General features: G+C 46.1%; 1 protein-coding gene across 1 annotated transcript; it reads right to left on the bottom strand.

The window, feature by feature from the left end:
- Nucleotides 1-829: 829 nt before the first annotated feature.
- Nucleotides 830-22647, bottom strand: TSFM (Ts translation elongation factor, mitochondrial). The gene is made up of 6 exons (XM_060762820.2): nucleotides 22540-22647; nucleotides 10643-10792; nucleotides 8834-8962; nucleotides 8163-8285; nucleotides 4627-4711; nucleotides 830-1390 (listed from the first exon to the last, which is right to left on the bottom strand). The coding sequence occupies exons 1-6, from the start codon at nucleotides 22609-22611 to the stop codon at nucleotides 972-974; spliced, it is 978 nt and encodes a 325-aa protein (XP_060618803.2). The 5' UTR covers nucleotides 22612-22647; the 3' UTR covers nucleotides 830-971.
- Nucleotides 22648-22838: the final 191 nt, after the last annotated feature.

Below are 22838 nucleotides of genomic sequence, written 5' to 3'. Positions count from 1 at the left end.
ATTTGGTCCAGTGAATGCAAATACATCCTGCTTATCAGACATTTACATTACGATTCATAACAGTAGCAAAATTACAGTTATGAAGTAGCAATAAAAAGAATATTATGGTTGGGAGTCACCACAACACAAACTTTTTTAAAGGGTCACGTCATTAGGAAGGGTGAGAACCACTGCTTGTAAAGGTAGTCTCCTCTTCCATTTTTCTGCCAACAGGACTACTTTCAGCAAAATACCACTCCCGGAGTGCTCCTGCTCATGCCAAAGAAATTGAGTTCAATCTCTGTGTTTGATTTTTTTTTTTTTTTGCATTAAAGAAGTCTGAGAAGTATTAGTATGTATACAAAAAACAACAAATCCAAGTTTCCAGTTTTGTGTATTAAAATATTAGCCTACTGAGAACTTCCTCCACCTTGCCTTAGCAATTAAGGGTCACATTTCCCTCTTTCCATTTTACAACACTCCCTAGTCATCCATTGTGGTCCATAAATGCAAGCAAAAATTTGCTACAGCTGCTTGAAGACACTTACATAAATCAATCAGAACTGTCACAAATTGCTGAAAACAAGATGTATGTCCTACAACTCTGGTTAAATACTCTGAAATTATGCAGCTGGCATCTGTAAGCTCTTCAGGAATTTTGTTTTGTTCATTTTCAGTAAGTCGACATCCTTGGGAATTGTTTTCAAAAGACTGAACAATAAATGAAATTAGCTTGAATCAATTGCAGCAGCACTAATTCTGGCTGGGATCACAGCAGGAGCTCACAGCTCCCAATCAACATCTGTCAACCACATTTTGGCATCCATATATTACAAAACCACTGCAGAGCTTGGAAAAGAGATTTTATATTTGCTGGTTGACTCCTCTAGACAACCAATATAACAATTCATTTGTTACCAGCCACATCTGTTAACCACACCAGGACTCAAGTGGAAGAGGGAACAGTTCACTTTTTCAGTGGAAAAAATGGCCTATTCTGACTCCAATGATTCTGTATCTTCTCCACATTCAAACCTCACGAAGTCCAGCACAGATACGCCTCTGGGCTGAATATACTGTCCCAAGGAAATTGTGGGGTCCAGGAGGAAGGGCTGGGAAAGCATCTTTGTTTCAGACTCTCCCCCGAGTTCATCCTCCAGAGAGCCGACAGAGAGGGGAGCCATGCCCACCACATGCTGGCCCAGCCTCCAGCCGAGCTCAGGAAAGTCTGACTTGGGGCATTGTTCAGAGGGGCTACAGACCACCAAGGCACCATATTTGCCCAACATTGTATGAGGCAGCAGAGGATTTCCTTCTGGGGGAGCTCCGTGTATGTAAGAGCCGATGAAGTTGTTCTCTGGCACCGACACCCACACTGCCCTCTTAATAATCATGTTCTCACCCAGTTTGCCTTTAACAGAAAACAAAAAGAGAAAGAAAAAAAGCATTCACCATCAGAAGTACAAACTATGGGAAGGGTAAAGATGTACACTACTGTGGCCCCATGGCAACCAGATACATGAAAGAGGTCATCTGGAGTCTTGGAGTGCGGTGCCAACTATTTATTTATTTATTTATTTACATTATTTCTATCCCACCCATATCAGCCCGAAGGCGACTTGGCGGTATACACAGTCAGCACAATTCAATGCCGTAAAAATACATACATTGATAAAGCAAAAACATTAAGTGCAATTAAACATAAAAGACAGTGCATAATATCAATTTAAAAAAGAACTATGTCCTCTCATTCAAATCCTCATCCGTTACATTGTCTTGGGCGTTCCTGGGTCATTTTCCAACTCTAGTTTGTCTATTTATTCTGGGGTTCCGAATGCTTGCTCGAAGAGCCAAGTTTTTACTCTTTTTCGGAAAGTCAGGAGTGAGGGGGCTGATGACTATATGCAGATGACACCCAAAGTCAAGGAAGCTGTCCCTGGCCCCAAAGCAGTGTATGTCTATCAGTAATAGAGTGAATGAAGGCAAACAAATTGAAACTTAATTCAAATAAGACGAAGGTGCTCCTGTTCAGTCAGAAGGCAAATCAGGGAGTAGGGATCGAGGTGTCCTGGATGGGGTTGCACTCCCCCTGAAGACACAGGTCCGCAGTTTGGGTGTACTCTTGAACTCAGCTTTGATCCTGGAGGCCCAGGCATCAGCAGAGATCAGGGGTGCCTTTGCACATTTAAAACTTGTGCACCTACTCTGTCCATTCCTTGAGATGCTGGATGGATCTACCCACAGTGGTACATGCCTCAGTTACATCCTGTTTGGATTACTGTAATGCGCTCTATGTGGGGTTGCCTTCGAAGAGTGTTCAGAAACTTTAGCTGGTCCAGAGAGCTGTGATCGGATTGCAAACTGGGACTGGCTACAGGGAGCGAACAACTCCCCTGTTTCAGCAGCTCCACTAGCTCCCAGTCTGTTTCTGGTTTTGACCTAGAAAGTCCTATATGGCTTTCTAGGTCCTCAGGAGAAGCCCTTCTTTCAGTCCCACCTCCATCGCAAGCTTGGTTGATGGGGACACAGAGGGACTTCTTGTTGGCTGCCCCTCAACTCCGGGACTCTTTTCTTCCCAGTGAAGCCAGAATGGCCCTCTCCCTGCTATCCTTCTGGCAGGAGGTTAAAACCTTTTCATTTAGACAGGTTTTTAAAGAAGCGGTTTGAAAAACCCAAGTCAGGGATACCGTAGTTTTACTTATGAGTAGGTTTTTAATTTATTTTAAGGCTTTTAACTGTTTATTTTTCATGTTTTTAGTATGTATTTCATAGAATAATAGAATAATAGTTGGAAGAGGCCACATGAGCCATCTAATCTAACCCTTTGCCATGCAGGAAAAGCCCAATCAAAACATCCCTGACAGATGGCCATCCAGCCTCTGTTTCTATTTTAATGTTCAGATATTAAAACGGTATCCTTCTGGAACGGCTCTCCGGGATGGGGCTTGAGGGCACTGTTTTACAGTCGCTCCGGTCCTTCCTGGAGGGTCAGACCCAGAAGGTGGAGCTCCTGTTCGACTCCCTGGCCGGTGGCCTGTGGGGTTCCTCAGGGCTCAATTCTGTCTCCCATGCTGTTTAACATTTACATGAAACCTCTGGGAAAGATCATCCAGAATTTTGAAGTTTGGTGTCAAAGTTATGTAGATGACACCCAACTCTATCACTCCTTTCCACCGAATGCCAAGGATGCTGTCCTGCCCCTAAACCTGTCATTAGTGATGGGTTCGATGAGAGCTAATAAGCTGAAATTAAATCGAGACAATACTCCTGGTCAGTCGGAAGGCAGATCAGGGTGAGGGATTACAGCCTGTGTTGGATGAGTTCACACTTCCCCTCATGCCATAGGTTTGCAGTCTGAGGGTGATCCTGGATTCATCGCTGTCCCTGGAGCCCCAGATGTCAGCAATGAGCCTTCACACAATTAAAATTTGTCTGCCAGCTGCACCCATACCTTGAAATGCCAGATCTGGCCATGGTAGTCCACGTCTTAGTCACATTCCACTTAGACTACTACAATGCTCTCTACATGGGGCTGCCTTTGAAGATAGTTCGGAAGCTTTTACTGGTTCAGAGATCAGCAGCCAGATTACTAACTAGAGCCCTGTACAGGGAGAGATTCACTCCCATGTTGCAGTAGCTCCACTAGCTGCGGGTTTGCTTCCTCGCTAAATACAAAGTGCTGGTCATTACCTTTAAAGCCCTAAACAGCTCGGGAGATGCAATTTGACCAATCACATCTCCTCTTATAAATCAGCTCGGGCACTGCTGTCAGCAGAGGAGGCCCTGCTTTCAGTCCCAACCCCATCTCAAGTATGGCTGGTGGGAACTGAGAGGGCCTTCTCCATGATCACCTCCTACTCTGGAACTCCCTCCCTAAAGAAATAAAGATGGCCCCTCCCTTCTCTCCTTCAAAAAACAACGGAAAACTTATTTTTGCTCACTACCATATGGAGGAGGAGGAGTATTAGATAATTTGAGACCACTACGAGACCTCTGATTGAAAACTACTACTATATTCAGGCTTTGTCAGTCCATATTAGCCCAGTTAACATCACTGGCCACACAATCAACACACATATCTTTGTGAACTTTAGTTGGCTCCTGTAAATTAATGTGGATGTTTTATGTTCAGGTTTTAGGTCACCATATAATTTTTAGATAGATAACATTTTATTTAATCTACAGATGTCATTTTTTATATGTCAGATTATTTTGGATTATTACATTTGTATTTGTTATTGTACTGAGGCATTGAATGCTTACCTTTTTGTTTATTGGAGTGCACCCTGAATCCCCCCGGGGAGATAGGGAGGAATATAAATAAAGTTGTTTATTATTATTATTATTATTATTATTATATTTTTAGGTTTCAATTGTATCCCATTAAGTTTCATTGTAAGCAGATCTGAGTCTCTTTTTTAGAGAAAATATGGGATAGTAATAATGACAACAATCAGACAAACATGGAAGAGATAGGATGGGTGTATCCCTGTGAACTCCCTTCAAAAACCACTGCATATGTAGTAGCAGAACTCCCACCTCCCTTCAGAAGTGGGGACAGGCAGAGCATTGGCAGACAAGAAAAGACAAAGTAAAACAGCGAGTACCTTCTCGTTTCCTGGCCACGTTTGGCACCAGACCACTTACCAATAGACAAAGCGAGCTGGTCGCTAAGTAAGGATCCATCTGGCCCAATCCTCAGCTGAGAAAGCTCATTCGACTTTAAGAAACACTAGAAAAAAAGTCAAAGGAACAACATTTCAACAACTCCAATTAATAGACAAATTGCAGTTGCCACTTTTCTTTTATCACAGAGAGTTCTGGTTATCATAGCGATTTAGAAGGCTGTTCAAGCAACATCTAACATGGGATGAGGCAAACAAAAGAGCAAAATCTGGTCTACATATGGGGCCTTACTTTCATTTCAGTTTATAGAAATCTAATCTTCATAACTCTACAAAGCAAAAAAAACCACAGAAAGCTACAGGACTATGCAAGAAACTACCACCTAAACTACCTTGATGCCACATTAAAGAAATCCAGCAACATCACAATGAACTACCTAATTTCCAAATGCTTTAGGTATATTTCTATGCACGATGATTCAGTGTATTGCTCTAACATGCTGCAAGCGAGAGAAGAAAATGAATGCAACAGCCTTTTGGAAGATGAAACAGCTATTAAAAAAGAAAAGCATTAGCAGCTTCACTAGAAATCAATTATGAAGCAGAGTAGGGTGGAATACAAATTTATTGTATTCTGGCAGTGTTGAAACATTCTTTTCCTTTTCCAAATCTTTTTTTTTTTGTCACTGTTGCAAAAATGTACCCCTAAATACAGCAGGTGGCATCCATCTAGGCTAGCTAAACTTCACATTCAGGACTCAGATATTCCATATAGTAAAGCAAACTGTTTCAGAGGGCACTATGATGTGCATTGATGGTGTATACTGAATGTAGGAGTTGGTGAGTGAGTGGTGCAACAAGATTTAAGACTCCCCCAGGCCACAAAATGTCTTATGCATTACAAAATCTGACCGGGTGCCTTTTATTGTGACATCTAGCCTTTTACTTATGTAGATCCTTTGCAGCTAGGACTAAGGAAGGAGTAAGCAGCCATGACCAACAGTAGGCACTCTCCAAGATGAGGCCCGAATGGAAGAAACAGCAATTTTTGTGTGCATATACACCTTCACATACATGTTGACTGATAGGGATTTATAGCAACCAGAATTTCGTAAGCTTTTCTTAGGCAAGTAAAATTCACAGAATCATAGAGGTGGAAGAGAGCCATCCAGTCAAACCCCATTCTACCAGTCGGGAGCACACAATCAACAGATGGCCATCCAGATTCTGTATAAAAAACTTGTAGAGAAGAAGACTTCTCTAATAATAATAATAATAATAATAATAATAATAATAATAATAATAATAATATATTTGTATTCCGCCCTATCTCCCCAAGGGGACTCAGGGCAGATTCCAGCATATACAGACACAAAGGCAAACATTCAATGCTTTGAAACAATGAAACACAGATACACTGATAAAAGTAAAGGCTTCCTCTTTAATCTCCACCTCTGGGGGTGGTGCTCATCTCAATAGCTAAGCCGAAGAGCTGGCGCTAACCTAGGTCATGTGGCTGCATGGAGCGCCGTTACCTTCCTGCCGAAGCAGTACCTATTGATCTTCTAACATGTGCATGTTTTCGAACTGATAGGTTGGAAGCTCACCTCACTCCCCGGATTGGAACCACCGAACTTTCGGTCAGCAAGTTCAGCGGTTTAACCCACTGCGCCACCATGGCCCTTTTTAACAGATGCATCCAGAAACTGCAAAAGCAGATTATGTCTTGTTGGCTTGAGATTTCAGAAGACAGTATGTGCAAATTGTGTTCAAGGTGGACCTTTGGGTTTCTGGGATTAGCAACACATGGCCAGCCCATCAAACCTAGCAGCAACGGTCCATCACAGCCCAATGTTCTTTAATGGGAGCTTTGCTACAGCTCTGCCAAAACTGACTGGCTTTGGCTAAGTCCAATAAACATGTAATAAGCTTAAAACCTGTGGATTGATTGTGCTACTTACCCACATGAAATTGTTTAGAATGCATGTATAAGCATAAGGAGTGGAAGGGAGTAGAAAACTCATTGCAGTTCTGTTTTTACTCCAGGGCAAACTCTGAGGCAATTTTACCAGTTTCTTCCTTTAAAATGTTTATTTATTTATTTATTTCTGCTATTTCTACCCCATCACTTCTCTATCCTCAAAGGGGGACTCAGGACAGCTTACAATGGGCACCGATACAATGCCACTACATAACAATTACAATTGAACATAAATCATAATTAAAACAATATATTATAATTAAAACAATACATCAACAATCATTAACACAGTAAAACAGTCTCATCAGCCGTATCGCCGTTCCAGTCAATGTCCCTCTAAAGTGCTACATACATCTACTTCCAAAAGCCTGGTCCCAAAACCATGATTTTAATTTCTTTCTGAAAGCCAGGAGGGAGAGAGCAGATCTTACGCATTTGTGCTGTACACGGGAGCGAGAGCAGGGCCTCCCCGGATGATCTTAAATATAGCCTACAGCTATATTGTTGCCAGTCTCCCATTCAAGTACTAACCTTAGCTGACCCCGCTTAGCTTCCAAGATCAGATACATTTCTGACTAGCCACTTCATTACACTAGAGATGGAATCCACTTTAAATCCGGTTTCTGCAGAATTCTGGGATTTGTAGTTTAGTGAGACTGTTAAAAGGCTCCTCCCTAAACTACAAACTCCAGAATTCTGCAGAAATTGGATTGAAAGTGGACTCATTCTCTAGTGTGATGAGGCCCTAGATTCCTTCTAATCTGCCTCGCTGAGATGAGAACTGGAGGTATTGTTTTACAGTGGCTCCATTCCTTCCTAAGGGGATGCCTTGAAACGTCAGATCTAGCCAAAGTGGCACATGCCTTAGTTACATCCTGCCTGGATTACTATATTTTAAATAGGTGTTTAATGGTTTTAACTTTAAATTTGTAAATAGTGTTTGGTTTAATTCTATTTTAATGTAATTTGTCTTTAGGTTTATGTTGTATATTGCATTGTTTTTAGCAATGTTCACCACTTTGGATCTCTGTTAAGAAAAGAGGGCCATACAAATAATAATAATAATAATAATAATAATAATAATAATAATAATAACCACCATCTGCCAGCTGCAGAAGGCCACCTTACTGGGATCTGCACGCATTATTCGCCAATTCATCACACAGTCCTAGACCCTTGGGAAGTGTCCAACGTGTGATTATTTATTTTATTTTATTAGTATATTTCTATACTGCCCTTCTCAGCCCAAGGGTGACTCAGGACAATTTACAAAATGACACAATTCGATGCCACAATAATATAAACAGTTAAAAGAATATAACATCCATAAAATTCCAATCCAATACAACAGCCAACAGAGTGTCTGCTGTGGACTCATCTTGTTGTGTTTCAAATAATAGTAATAGTAATAATAATAATAATAATAATAATAATAATAATAATATTTTCATTAATTTTATTGGGCTTCCTCAGCTCATGATTTAGTGAAGATCTAACCCACTATGTTCACGTGACCAACACTGACTGCTAACCTGCATCTGTTGCTTAAGGTTTCACAAAGCCTTTAGGTCACTCACCTTTGCATATGTGTTTAATTGGTTCATGGTCCCCTGATAATGGTTCATTGTTCCAATTGCTGCTTGTTGAACAAGGTGTTGAAACCTGGCATTTCGGGCCACAAAGTCTGTTTCACAGTTTACCTGCCAGAGAAGCACAGTTAGCTTTTAATTGCATAGTCAACAACTAAAATTTTGTTCAGGAGGCAAGAAGAATATTAGAAGTACTAAGCATAGAAAAAGAGGGTGGTTTATTCTATAAAGATAAACGTGGAGAGGATGACTGGCTGAGTTCAAAATGTCTTTTAACCTTCCCCAACCTCAGAGCCATAAGTGCTTTTGGGTTGCAATTTCCATTATCCCCAGTCTCCACGGTGGATAATCAAAACTGATTAAAGTTGCCTTTCACAAAAACATCTGGGGACCCAAATTGGATTTCACGCCTCTGCACCTGCAGTCCCTTCTCCTGTGTTAGTCCCACATTATTCTGTGCCTTCCTCTGAGGCTGAGAGACCCTGGCCAAGTCACACTCTCTGTTACTCCAATGCCTCTTCCTTTGGCATCTCCTGTCCCCCTGGTGTAATTACACTGAGCAAAGGATCAATGGAAATGTGCCTAATATATATCTTGCCCAAAAAGTAAACTGACCTTGGAACTATAAGATGTTTTATTACGAGGAGGAACAGGCTCACCTCCACCATCACCGCCGAGTTTGCCTCCTGTAGCAGCCCTATCAGCCCTTCCTTCGTCTTCCTCCCTTGCAGTTTGGAAGCTTTGCTCCAGCCCTCCTTTTGGGCTTGTTCATGCAGCCAGATTTCAGCCTTGAAAGAAAAATCAAGCCCCGCCAAATTTAGACACAACAGTCAAGATAATTCAATGAACAACTCAAAGACCAAATGAAAGCACAACGGCAGAATGCAAAGAGCGGGGGGAGGGGGGAGGTTTTGGTATCTCCCATTTCAAAGAGGACCTGCATGTGGGAAACTGCAACAGAAAAGGGAAGGGTCCCAGCATAACATGGCAGTCCAAAGCCAATAGTGCTCTTCCTCCTTTCACCCAGAATGTCAAAGGTGATTTAAACAAATATCCAGTAAGCAGGGGGAAAAAAAGAAAACTTGTGATGGCACAAGAGTGCTGGAATGTGATATCATAATAATTTTGCAAAGAAACTCAGTAAATATAACATAAACCCCAAATGAACACACTTAAATGAACAACTGCCATTTGTGTACGACAGTCCCAACTATAACATGCATACCAATCCAATCAGCTGTACATTCTGGACGATACTAATCAATGTTTAACTCTGATTTAATACACTGCTTAGGGTTACTTGCTAGTAATGCCATGAAATGGGTTATCTGGTAAACATCTGTACAGAGATTTATCAAATGCTCATCAAATGCTCATCAGTATGCAATTCACGGACTTCTTTATCTGCCAGCATTTGAGCAAACAGTTATTTCCTTAATAGCAAACACATTTCAAAATGCCTGTTGTTTTACGTAAGTCAGTATTTTGTTTTTCCAGTGAGCTCTTATAGCGGAGGTGGAGAAAATGTGGCTTGTGGGGTATATATGTGTTAATCCTTCTTTACCCCAAAACTCCTGTGATCCTCCGTCCAACCTTCCTTTTCCAGGGAAATAAACATCAATGGGTAAGAACAACTCCGAAGTACATGAAAATGCAGCCGTTTCTTTTTTGCACACCCTGAATCCCTTCTTGAAAAGGAAAAAAACTTGCCAAATTCTGCTGAAACTACAAGGACTGCAAACCTGTGAACACATTTAAATTGCATTTTGCATCCTCAAATAATGCAACCCATTGCAGAGGGCATAAGGACAAAAAATTGCCCTCTTCTGCAATTGCCCAATCAACTTCTATCTATGGTATTTCTCCTACTGGGTTCCCCTTATCTTTCACAGTAATTAACTATGAAACTAGGTTGCAAACATCTACTGTTTGGTGAAGTCTCAAAACTTGCTTCCAATCACACTCTAGCCATATTACTCCAGAATAAACCCCATTTAATTCAATGGGATGTAATTCTTCATCAGTGTAGATTACAGTAAAATGACAGTAAAATAGAGTGTATAAAAACAGCGGATGTACCACATGTTTCTCAGTATTATAGATGTGGGCAAAGTCTGGTTAAAGAGCTATATTTGCTTCATGCAGTGCTTTGGTGGCCTGCATTTCCTTCAGACTGTCCAGATCACACTTTTCCTGCAGAAAAGGCAAATGAATTATCTCTCCTGGAAACCACAAAATGAGGCAATTCATCTTTTAAATAGGTCACAGCCTTCCACTCCCATTTAACTTTGCTTTTTAAAACCCGAAAATGGGCTTCTAGCTGCCTGAGGAAATGGAGAGGGGCAGAAGCAGAGAACTTCTACAATTACTCACCTCTGCTTTATTCGACAGTCTTGCAAAGCTTGATTTAGAGAAGATGAAAATACAAAAATGAACATGTTTATATAAAACACCAATATTTTTCTCACCTCTTTAAGATCATCATCAAATTTCTCCAAGGCTTTCTTACAGTTTACATATGAGTAACCAGTTTTCTTCCTAAGCTTCACCAGAAGCTCTTTTGCTGCTAGTACTGGAAGGCCAGTATGAAGAAAACGGGCAAGATGTTCACCAAGTAACTGCAAGGGGAAAGAAAGAAGAACAAGAGTGAAAAGATATGAAAGATAGGCCATTGCTTCTCTAAAAAATGGTAGATGAAGATTTAACAAAGTGAACTCATGAATGTTATTATTTATTTATTTATTTATATCCCACTTTTCTCTCATGGGTGGGATTCAAAGCGGCGTACAAACTAGAACAGCAAAAATAAACATAACATGAAATAAACATAAATAAACATAACATGAAAATAATCAACAAAAAAACATCATAAACCAAATGAACACCGGTTCCGGTGATGGCGGGCGGCAGCGACAACACCGAGCTGCGCTAGCTATCTGCACAGAATCCTAAGGAATCCTTGGAAACCCCCCCCCTTAGACCATCAAAAATTAGGGGAGGTGAGGCCGACATCAAGACGAGGTGCTGAGGCCCAGAACCCGAGGCCCAGAACCCGAAGAACAAGGGCTGAGAGACGGGAGAGACGGGAGACGCAGGAGGCGGAGGAAGGGAGCGCCGCATTGGGGACTGACCCTTTAAGAAGTCACCTACCAGCGTTGCTGGCCTCCTGGTGAGCTGACTGCCTGAGCATCTTCCATTGGCGGGTCTGCCGCCGCCTGAAGGCCTGGGACCGCTGCGGAGCCCTGTCTAGCCCGGCGCGAGACCTGGCGTGCTTGCCGTCCTGACTGCCATCCTGCCTGCGGCCGGGCCTGCTGCTGCTGCGGCCGCACTCAAGGAGAGTGACCTGAGGAAGGTGCTCGCCAGCGCTGCTGCGAGCCTCCTGGCTGGCCGTCGGTCCCGCCGCCGCCTGGGCCTGGGACCACTGCGTGGGTCCGTTGGGCCCGACGAGAGCTTTGCTGCAGCCGCCGTCGCGGCCGCCATTTTGCCTGCCCCAGGTCCTAGCGCCGCCGCACTCCTGGTCGCGGCCGCCATCTTGCCCGCCCCAGGTCCTAGCGCCGCCGCGCTCCTGGTCGCGGCCGCCATCTTGTCCGCCCCAGGTCCTAGCGCCACCGCGCTCCTGGTGAAAGTTGCGCGCTAGACGAATAACCTCGGCGTTGGGGGCCTCCTGAGCCCAGGGAGGACCCGGCCGGACGCCCCTGCTACTCCTGCTACTCCCGCAGCTGCCGGATCACCACCAGGCGTACCATCACACCTTCATCGGGCCGCGGCCAGCGCAGTAGCCGGAGGAGATCGCCGCTTCCTGCCCAAGAAGGATCGCTGCCTGCAACGGCCCCAGCCACTGGGAGGTGCGGGGCCGACCAGACCCTCGCCAGCCCGCTGCTGGACCGCAGCCACCAGGCCGCCACGGTAGCCAGGCTGCAACTGCAGTGAGGCCGCCACTGCGGCCCCTCCATCAGGCCGCTGCGGAGTGGTGGCCCCCTTTCCATCAGGCCGCTGCGGAGTGGTGGCCTCCCTTCCATCAGGCCGCTGCGGAGTGGTGGCCTCCTTCCATCAGGCCGCTGCGGAGTGGTGGCCTCCTCTGCCGCCAGGCCGCTGCCACCGACGCCCGACAGGACTGATACCATCCGTGGGGCCGGCGGAACGAGTTGCCGGTCTGTCGCCATTGCCGTGGCTGGGGGGCTGTCGCCGCTTTCCATCCTACGATCCAGCCCAAACTCCATCAGGGCAAAGGAACAAGTTGGGTAGTCCCTGTGTTGACCGCCTTTGTGTGGACCTCTCTTGTGTTGACCTTTAAGCCTGTGTAGATCTTTAAGCTGTGCGAACCGTCTTGTGTGGACCTCTCTTGTGTTGACCTCTAAACTTGTGTAGATCTTAAGCCGGCTCCCTCGCTGGTACCCACTGAGCAGAATATGATTAACCACCTGTGCTGCCCACCCCGAGTTGTCAACTCCGGAAGCATATCCGCTGGCTTATCAACCGTCTAAAGTCTTGTCGGGGTCATAGCAATACTTAGTTAACTACCATCATTCACCCTTAGGAGGTAATCGTATAATATCAACTAGCACTTTCCTAGTAGTCATTGTTACCATCTGTCTTCATTGTAATAAGAACGACTTAGAGCACCTAGGCGCCTGCTATCTGCTGCTAGATTGCTAGATTGCACCAGCACTTTCGCCCTTTCCCTGACCCTCTGTGCCGCACTTTATACCGATAAGTAGAGCACTTTAGACCGAGCACTTTATTAATGTGCCTTTAAACGTGTGTTGCTGCTAATTAACTTACGATCATTCACGCTCACCGACGGACTGCTCCTGAAATCTATGCACTTTAAGAACTGGTCTTTTGAAGCAGTCGGAATATCGACCACCACCCGTACAGCTGTCACCCATGTGGTCCCCTGCCCCCCTCTGGGTACTGTTTATGTTGCTTTGGTGTTGGGGAGGGGGCAGAAGAGGAGGTGGCCCGGAGCCTGTGATGGAGAGTGTGGTGGGGAGGGGGGGGGAGGGGGAGGGGGGATGCTGGCAAGAGCCAACAAACATAACAACAAGCGCAGGAGAAAGTAATCTTATAGCTTATAACTGCGGCATGGAGGGGGGGAGGTGTTCCACTAGCCGAGGGGTCCCCATAGAGGTCGTGGTGGGAAGGAGGAGATGCGGGAGAAGGAGACCTCGAATTCGGCCTAATTCGGACCGCTTTTCCAAATTAATTACCCCCAATAGGTCTCCTAAGGTAATTTGGTGTAACCAGGTGAGCGGGCCCTCCAGCTTGAAGGTGGTGTTGTTGAACGCCAGGTCTGTCAACGGAAAAACAACTTGGATCCAGGACTTAATCCTGGAGGAGCGGGCAGATCTGGCGTGCATCACGGAGACCTGGCTGGACGAAGCGGGGGGCGTAAATCTCTCCCAGCTCTGTCCTCCAGGTTTCTCCGTGCAACACCAACCAAGAGCCGGAGGACGGGGAGGCGGGGTCGCAGTGGTCTATAGAGACACCATTCATCTAACCAGGAGCCCCATCCCGCAGACCACAAATTTCGAATGCGTCCACCTGAGGGTGGGGGACCGGGACAGAATAGGGATTCTGCTAGTGTACCGTCCACCTCGCTGCACTACAGTCTCCCTACCTGAGCTAGCGGGGGTGGTCTCGAGCCTGGCGGTGGAGGGGGTTCTAGAGAGCGTGTGGCGATCGGACCCAAGCGAGTCAAACCGAGCACGGTTTGTGTCCTTTTTGAGGGCATATGCCGCGGCAATAAAAGCCGCAAAGAAAACTTTCTTTGCGGCCACTATTGCGTCTGCAAAGAACCGTCCGGCGGAGTTGTTCCGGGTTGTCAGAGGTCTTTTAACTCCCCCCACTGGTGGGAGCCCTGACAACTCGGCAACGCGCTGTGAAGCATTTGCTCGGTTCTTTGCAGACAAAGTCGCTTTGATCCGTTCCGGGCTGGACGCCACATTAGATGCAGTCTCCGTGGATGTGACACAAGCACCTGCTTGTCAGATTTTGTTGGATTCTTTTCAGTTTGTGAAACCCGAGGATGTGGACAAGGTACTTGGAGGAATGAGACCCACCACGTCCATCCTAGACCCCTGCCCATCCTGGCTTCTTAAGGAGGCCAGAGGGGGATTGGCCGAGTGGGTAACGGTGGTGGTTAACGCCTCCCTTCGGGAAGGCAAGATTCCAGCGAGCCTAAAACAGGCTATTATAAAGCCGCTGTTGAAGAAACCATCACTTGACCCCACTAAATTGGACAACTTTCGGCCTGTTTCCAATCTTCCCTTTTTGGGCAAAGTCATGGAAAGCGTGGTGGCCTCACAACTCCAGGTATTCTTGAGAGACACGGATTATCTGGATCCGGCACAGTCTGGTTTCAGACCGGGACATGGTACCGAGACGGTCCTGGTCGCCTTAGTGGATGATCTGCGCCGGGAGCTAGACAGGGGGAGTGTGTCCCTGTTGGTGCTCCTGGACCTCTCAGCGGCCTTCGATACCGTCGACCACGGTATTCTTCTGGGGCGCCTTGCAGAGATGGGCCTTGGGGGCACTGCTTTGCAGTGGCTCCGGTCGTTTCTGGAGGGTCGTACTCAGAAGGTGTTACTGGGGGACTCCTGTTCAACACCGCAGCCGTTGACCTGTGGCGTTCCTCAGGGTTCCATCTTGTCCCCCTTGTTGTTTAACATCTACATGAAGCCGCTGGGTGAGATCATCCGGAGTTTCGGGGTGCGGTGTCACCTGTACGCAGATGACGTCCAACTCTGTCACTCCTTCCCACCTGCTACTAAGGAGGCCGTCGAAGTCCTGAACCGGTGCCTGGCCGCTGTAATGGTCTGGATGAGGGCGAACAAACTGAAATTAAATCCAGACAAGACAGAGGTACTCCTGGTCAGTCGCAAGGCCGAACAGGGTATAGGGTTACAGCCTGTGCTGGACGGGGTCGCACTCCCCTTGAAGGCGCAGGTTCGCAGCTTGGGTGTGACCCTGGACTCATCGCTGAGCCTGGAGCCCCAGGTTTCAGCGGTGACCAGGGGAGCATTTGCACAGCTTAGGCTCGTGCGCCAGCTGCGCCCGTATCTTGGGAAGTCTGACTTGGCCACGGTGGTACACGCTTTGGTCACATCCCGCCTCGACTACTGCAACGCTCTCTACGTGGGGCTGCCCTTGAAGACGGTCCGGAAGCTCCAGCTAGTCCAGCGTGCGGCAGCCATGTTGTTAACGGGAGCTGGACGCAGAGAGCATACAACGCCCCTGCTGTCACAGCTCCATTGGCTGCCGATTTGCTACCGGGCCCAATTTAAGGTGCTGGTGTTATCCTACAAAGCCCTAAACGGTTCCGGCCCAAAATACCTTGCAGACCGCATCTCGGCCTACGAGCCCACGAGGGCCTTGAGATCATCCGGGGAGGCCCTTCTCTCGGTCCCGCCTGCCTCACAGGCACGCCTGGCGGGGACGAGAGAGCGGGCCTTCTCGGTGGTGGCCCCCCGGCTGTGGAACACCCTCCCTGCTGAAGTTAGACAGGCGCCCTCCTTGATGGCCTTTCGTAGGGGCCTGAAGACATGGCTCTTCGAGCAGGCCTTCAATTGAATGTATTGAATGACAATGGAATGAACTAGGACCACGAATTTTGGCTATGACCCCAGGACTTGACGAAGCGGATTTTTAGTATAAGTATATGTTGTGTTGTGTGTGCCTGGTTTGTGTTGTCGCGGTTCACTGTACACTGTCTTCTTTGTTGTTGTTCACCGCCCCGAGTCGCCCTCGGGCTGAGAGGGGCGGTCAATAAATGAAATAAATAAATAAATAAATAAATAAATAACAGTTATCACACATATTTAAAACATATTAATACATTAATAAATCAATAATAATATTGCCAGGTCTAAAATGGTTTTTAAAAATGTGCAATTACCAGAGCTATTTGGGGTCATTAGGAAAGGTCTGGGCCCACAAAAAGGTTTTAGTTTGCAAATGAAAGGCCATTAGGGAGGGAGTTGATTGCACCTCTTTAGGGAGGTAGTACTTGAAAAACGTACTTGAAAAGACATACACATATACTTATTGGGCGTCTCCACTGAACATAATATACATGGAAATAGATTAATAACTGTAGTGCTACTAATGTATTAGCAGCTGAGAAAATAGTATTTCGGAAGATCTGCAAATATACTTGGCAACTCACATCATCTCGTGCTCTGGAGAGAGCAAAACAAGGAGTGATACTATTCTTCATTGCCTGGAAAATGTAATAATTGTACATATTACCTTACCTGCTTTAAATGATGGGTAAAAAACCGAGGCTGTCCCTGATACTGTATTGTACCATGAGGACCTAAAATGTTTTTTATTTTGAGTATCTGCAATCAAATGTAATCTCCTTTCTCAGCTTTGGTAGAAAGAATGGCAGATGACAAAGCTGCAAGAGCAAATAAGGCAAGCTACTATGATGGTCCAAGTTCTGTTGATCAGTCAAGACTTTGCAATGTTACATATGGATCAAAGCCAGTTGTTTTGTTTTTTATCTAAGGCTGTAATGAAAACATGTGGCCCTCCAGGCAATATTTGAAAACAACTCTTATTGAGGTGTCATCTGTGCTGGTGAATGATGAATGTTGCTGTCCCACAACATTTGGACAGCTCTGTGTTCCCCAACCCAAGTTATTTACAAAGACGTCAACTACAGGGATTCAACAGCCCTTATTTCCCCAAGAGGATCAATGTTAAGAGGTGCTGACACCATTCCAGATGGTGATCGCAGTATGTCAAGGGAAATAAAATGAAACATGTCAAGGAAACATATGCCAGATGCTGAAAGCAAACTACACAAGAAACAGTGTAGCACAAGAGTAGGGAAGTTTGGCCATAACAATGTTTTTGCCCACCACTTCCATCAACCCAACTTGTCAAGGTCAATGGTAAGATGATATGATATTTGGTTCAAAATAACTGGAAGGTTAAATATTCACCATATAAGATTTTAATTCTGAGGCCTGTCACAGATAATCTTTATACCATTCAGTCTCAATGCACATTTCTTTATTTTCTCCTTACTTAAGAATATTATTTCTGATAACCACTATATCAGTCTCCACCTGCAAATTTCCCCATGGGATTCACAATAAACACACTGAGTTAGATTTCTTGTGACATTTAGCTAATGAATGGAGATTCTAGTAATGCTGACACCATCTCCTTCAGCATTTGTTCCAGGCTTTCTTTTCTTTAAAAAAACATGGAAGAACACACTAAATTGTATAACTAGATATGTGCCCTGGAGATCAGGACATGACCAAGGTATTCAAATTGAAGGACAAAAGATTCCACCTAAGTATTATGAAGGACTTCCTGATAGCGAGAGCTGTTTACCAGTGGAATATGATGCCTCGGAGGCTAGGGGGAGTCTGGTTTCTCTCTCTTTTCACTTTCTTTTTGCATCTCATATTTTTATGCCTGTATTGCAGGGAGACTGTTTAAGTTAATTTAAGAGTGTTTTTTATGTTACACAGAAGAACTACAGGCAAAAAACAAAAGGCTAAACTTCCATAATAAAATGGTCACTCCATGAAAGTTTCACTTTATGGATAGCTCCTGATTGCAGTCTTCGTGTTTTAAAGAGGCATAGGCAAATTTCAGCCCTCCAGGTTTTTCAGATTTCATCTCCCAGAAATCCTAGCCAGTTTATTGGCTGTTAGGACAGCATTTCTCAACCTGGGGATTGGGACTCCTGCGAGGGTCACAAGGGGGTGTCAGAGGGGTCGGCAAAGACCATCAGAAAATACAGTATTATATGTTGGTTATGGGGGTTCCGAGTGGGAAGTTTGGCCCAATTCTATCGTTGATGGGGTTCAGAATGCTCTTTGATTGTTGGTGAACTATACATCCCAGCAACTACAACTCCCAAATGTCACGGTCTATTTTCCCCAAACTCCACCAGCATCCACATTTGGGCATATTGAGTATTTATGCCAAGTTTGGTCCAGATCCATCGTTGTTTGTGTCCACAGTGCTCTCTGGATGTAGGTGAACTACAACTCCAAAAGCTCAATATCAATGCCCACCAAACCCTTCCAGTATTTTCTGTTAGTCATGGGAGTTCTGTGTGCCAAGTTTGGTTCAATTCCATCATTGGTGGAGTTCAGAATGCTCTTTGATTGTATGTGAACTATAAATCCCAGCAACTATAACTCCCAAATGACAAAATCAATTCCCTACCCCCACCAGTATTCCAAATTTGGGCGTATGGAGTATTTGTACCAAATTTGGTACAGTGAATTAAAATACATCCTGCATATCAGATATTTACATTACGATTCATTGCAGTAGCAAAATTATAGTTATAAAGTAGCAAACATAATTTTATGGTTGGGGGTCACCACAACTCGAGGAACTGTATTAAGGAAGGTTGAGAAACACTGTATTAGGAAATGTTGGAGTTGGGAGTCTAAAACACCTGGAGGACCAAAATTTGCCTGTGCCTGCTTTAAAGGAAACAAAGCCATGGCAAACTGAAATTGTAACATGGCATGCAAACCGCAATGATCCTTGGTTTATTATTATAGGTATCAAATGCGTCATGGAGGAGGGAGAGGCTTCCGTTAACCGAGGAGTCCCCATAGAAGTCGTGGTGGGGAAGGGGAGATACGGGAAAGGGAGACCTTTAATTCGGCCTAGGGAACGTAGAACAACATTAGTAATTCCAAATCGGTCTCCTGATACGGTAAGTAGGTGTAACCAGGATGGCGGTCCCTCTGGATTGAAAGTGGTGCTGTTGAACGCCAGATCTGTCAACGGTAAAACAACTTTCATCCAGGACTTAATTCTGGATGAACGGGCAGATCTGGCGTGCATCACAGAGACCTGGCTGGACGAAGCGGGAGGTGTAAATTTGACCCAGCTTTGTCCACCCGGGTTCTCTGTGCAGCACCAACCGAGATCCGGAGGGCGGGGAGGCGGAGTTGCAGTAGTCTACAGAGATTCCATTTCTCTGACCAGGACCCCCATCCCGCAGTCAACAAATTTTGAATGCGTCCACCTGAGGGTGGGTGACCGGGACAGATTAGGGATTCTGTTAGTGTACCGTCCACCTCGCTGCACTACAGTCTCCCTACCTGAGCTAGCGGGGGTAGTCTCGGACCTGGCATTGGAGTCCCAACGGCTGCTTGTGCTGGGGGACTTCAACGTCCACGCCGAGGCTGCCCTAACGGGAGCGGCTCAGGACTTCATGTCTACCATGGCGACCATGGGGCTGTCCCAACAAGTATCTGGCCCCACCCACAGTGCTGGACACACATTGGACTTGGTTTTCTGTCAGGGATGGGAGGAAGGTGGCGGTGTTGAGGAGTTATCCATCTCTCCGTTGCCATGGACCGACCACCACCTGGTCAGCTTTAGACTTACTGCACCCCCTAACCTCTGCAGAGGTGGAGGACCCATTAAATTGGTCCGCCCCAGGAGGCTTATGGATCCGGAAGGATTCCTGATGGCTCTTGGGGATTTCCCCGCCACCTCGGTTGGTGATCCTGTTGATGCCCTGGTCGCTCTCTGGAATGGGGAGATGACTAGGGCAATAGACACGATCGCTCCAGAACGTCCCCTCTCAAGTAGCCGAACTAAACCAGCCCCTTGGTTTACTGAGGAGCTGGCGGTGTTGAAGCGAAAGAAGAGGGAACTAGAGAGCGTGTGGCGTTTGGATCCGAGCGAGCCAAACCGAACACGGTTTGTGTCCTTTTTAAGGTCATATGCCGCGGCAATAAGAGCCGCAAAGAAAACTTTCTTTGCGGCCACTATTGCGTCTGCAAAGAACCGTCCGGCTGAACTGTTCCGAGTTGTCAGAGGCCTATTAAAACCCACCATTCAGGATGGGTGCCCTGATGACTCGGCAGCTCGCTGTGAAGCTTTTGCTCAGTTCTTTGCAGACAAAGTCGCTTTGATCCGCTCTGGACTGGACACCACATTAACGGCAGTCTCTGAGGATGTAACACGAGCATCTGCTTGTCCAATTTTGATGGATTCTTTTCAATTGGTTCAAACCGAGGATGTGGACAAGGTGCTTGGAGGAATGAGAGCTACCACATGCATACTAGACCCCTGCCCATCCTGGCTTCTAAAGGAGGCCAGAGGGGGATTGGCCAAGTGGGTTAAGGTGGTGGTTAATGCCTCCCTTCGGGAAGGCATTTTTCCAGCCAGCTTAAAGCAAGCTGTGATAAAACCGCTGTTGAAGAAACCATCACTGGACCCCACTCAATTGGTAAACTATCGGCCTGTTTCCAATCTTCCCTTTTTGGGCAAAGTCATGGAACGTGTGGTGGCCTCACAACTCCAGGCATTCTTGGTAGACACGGATTATCTAGATCCGGCACAGTCTGGCTTTAGGCCGGGACATGGTACCGAGACAGCCTTGGTCGCCTTAGTGGATGATCTCCGTCGGGAGCTCGACAGGGGGAGTGTGTCCCTGTTGGTGCTACTCGACCTCTCAGCGGCCTTCGATACCGTCGACCACGGTATCCTTCTGGGACGCCTCGCAGGAATGGGTCTCGGAGGTACTGCTCTGCAGTGGCTCCGGTCATTCCTCGAGGGTCGGTCTCAGAAGGTGTTACTGGGGGACTCCTGTTCTACCTCACAACCTTTGTTTTGTGGGGTTCCTCAGGGTTCAATACTGTCCCCCATGTTGTTCAACATCTACATGAAGCCGCTGGGCGAGATCATCCGGAGTTTCGGGGTGCGGTGTCATCTGTACGCAGATGATGTCCAGCTCTCACTCCTTTCCACCCGCTACTAAGGAGGCTGTCGAAGTCCTGAACCGGTGCTTGGCTGCTGTGACAGTCTGGATGGGGGCGAACAAATTGAAATTGAATCCAGACAAGACAGAGGTACTCCTGGTCAGTCGCAGGGCCGAACAGGGTATAGGGTTACAGCCTGTGTTAGACGGGGTCGCACTCCCCCTGAAGACACAGGTTCGCAGTTTGGGTGTGATCCTGGACTCATCGCTGAGCCTGGATCCCCAGGTTTCGGCGGTGACCAGGGGAGCATTCGCACAGTTAAGACTCGTGCGCCAACTGCGACCGTACCTTGGGAAGTCTGACTTGGCCACGGTAGTCCACGCTCTGGTTACATCCCGCCTTGACTACTGCAACGCTCTCTACGTGGGGTTGCCTTTGAAGACGGCCCGGAAGCTCCAACTAGTCCAACGGGCGGCAGCCATGGTATTAACAGGAGCAGGGCGCAGGGAGCATACAACTCCCCTGCTGTACCAGCTCCACTGGCTACCGATTAGCTACCGAGCCCAATTCAAAGTGCTGGCTTTGACCTTTAAAGCCCTAAACGGTTCTGGCCCTACATACCTATCCGAACGCATCTCCGCCTATCAGCCCACCAGGACCCTAAGATCTTCGGGAGAGGCCCTTCTCTCCATCCCGCCTGCTTCACAGGTGCGGCTCGCGGGTACGAGAGATAGGGCCTTTTCTGTGGTGGCCCCGCGGCTTTGGAATGCCCTCCCTACTGAAATAAGATCAGCCACCTCGCTAATGGCATTTCGGAAAAAACTGAAAACTTGGATGTTCCAGCAAGTTTTCGGCTAACCCGACGTGATGATGTTTTGATCATGGATTAGCAATCTCGGACAATGAATTGGATTGTGACTTTAATTATGAGATGTTCTGGTCTGTATTGGTGGCCCAATACTATGTATGTATATGTATGTATTTTATATTTTAATTTTATATTTTAAATTGGAATATTGTAGTTTTAAATATGCTGTAAACCGCAATGAGTCGCCGTATAGGCTGAGATATTAGCGGTATACAAGTGTACCAAATAAATAAATAAATAAATAATACAAAAACTGTCAACTATAGCTTAAACTGGGGACAACATTGCTGATAGTAAGTGTGAACAGACAGCACACAGCACCAAACTAATGTGGGTGTTAAACAACAAATCAATATAAAAAACTGGAAGTTATTTGTGGACCTTTGGATCAACAAGACATTTCTTGAAAGACTGGAAATCTAATGCTCCTAATTACTAATAACTGCTATATTAGTAATAACAACTGGTTACAGTTTTAGTAAGTAGTAGGACTATTCAGTTCAGATCTATAATGGTAGAATGATATATTTTTTCCCTTTTATTGAAGTTAGAATCAGGGTTCATAGCCTTGTTTTAGTTTAGGTTGTGCTAAGTATTATCTGTTACCTCCTTCCCCTTCTTTTCGTTGCACTTCCCCCCCCCCCCCTTTTCCCTTGAATGTGGATTGCCCTGATTGTAAGTTAGGAGCCTTGCGTTAAATATTGTGTAATAATTTTAAAACAAGGAGGAAAAGTAACTATTGGGTCACAAGGTGGAAATCTCGAGAATTAATGGCCAACGAAGCCTCCCTCACCTGTCCTACTGCAGTATTTCTTTTCCGAGGGAAGACCAGCACCCTGCCAAGAGCAGCCATCTTCTGCATCATGGAGTCGCTTGCATTAGACGTCACGCCCTTCTACGGGACTCCACGAAGCTGTCAATCCTACTCTGCGCCTGCGCAATCACAGATCACCTCTTGTCCCATTGAGAGAGCGCCCGCTGTTTCTTTAAGACGCGCGCTTGACAAGTCACAGGCTTCTACAAGGCGCTACGAGGGACAATTTTGCTCGAAGCTGTCAGGTTCGAAAGCATCAAGGTGTTTCATTGGTTACA

The sequence above is a fragment of the Anolis sagrei genome, chromosome 2 (genome assembly GCF_037176765.1).
Source record: "Anolis sagrei isolate rAnoSag1 chromosome 2, rAnoSag1.mat, whole genome shotgun sequence".
Lineage (NCBI taxonomy): Eukaryota > Metazoa > Chordata > Lepidosauria > Squamata > Dactyloidae > Anolis > Anolis sagrei.
The sequence above is the reverse complement of the archived record's forward strand: the minus strand, read 5'-3'. Positions and strand labels throughout refer to the sequence as shown.

What these genes read in the sequence shown, in the direction of transcription:
- TSFM (XM_060762820.2), bottom strand. Translation starts at nt 22,611, where the DNA reads ATGATGCAGAAGATGGCTGCTCTTGGCAGGGTGCTGGTCTTCCCTCGG. An exon ending in GAAATACTGCAGTAGGACAG is followed by an intron (nt 10,793 to 22,539) that starts GTGAGGGAGGCT and finishes TTCCCCTTGCAG; the next exon opens with TTACTTGGTGAACATCTTGC. An exon ending in TTGATGATGATCTTAAAGAG is followed by an intron (nt 8,963 to 10,642) that starts GTGAGAAAAATA and finishes TTTTCTTTCAAG; the next exon opens with GCTGAAATCTGGCTGCATGA.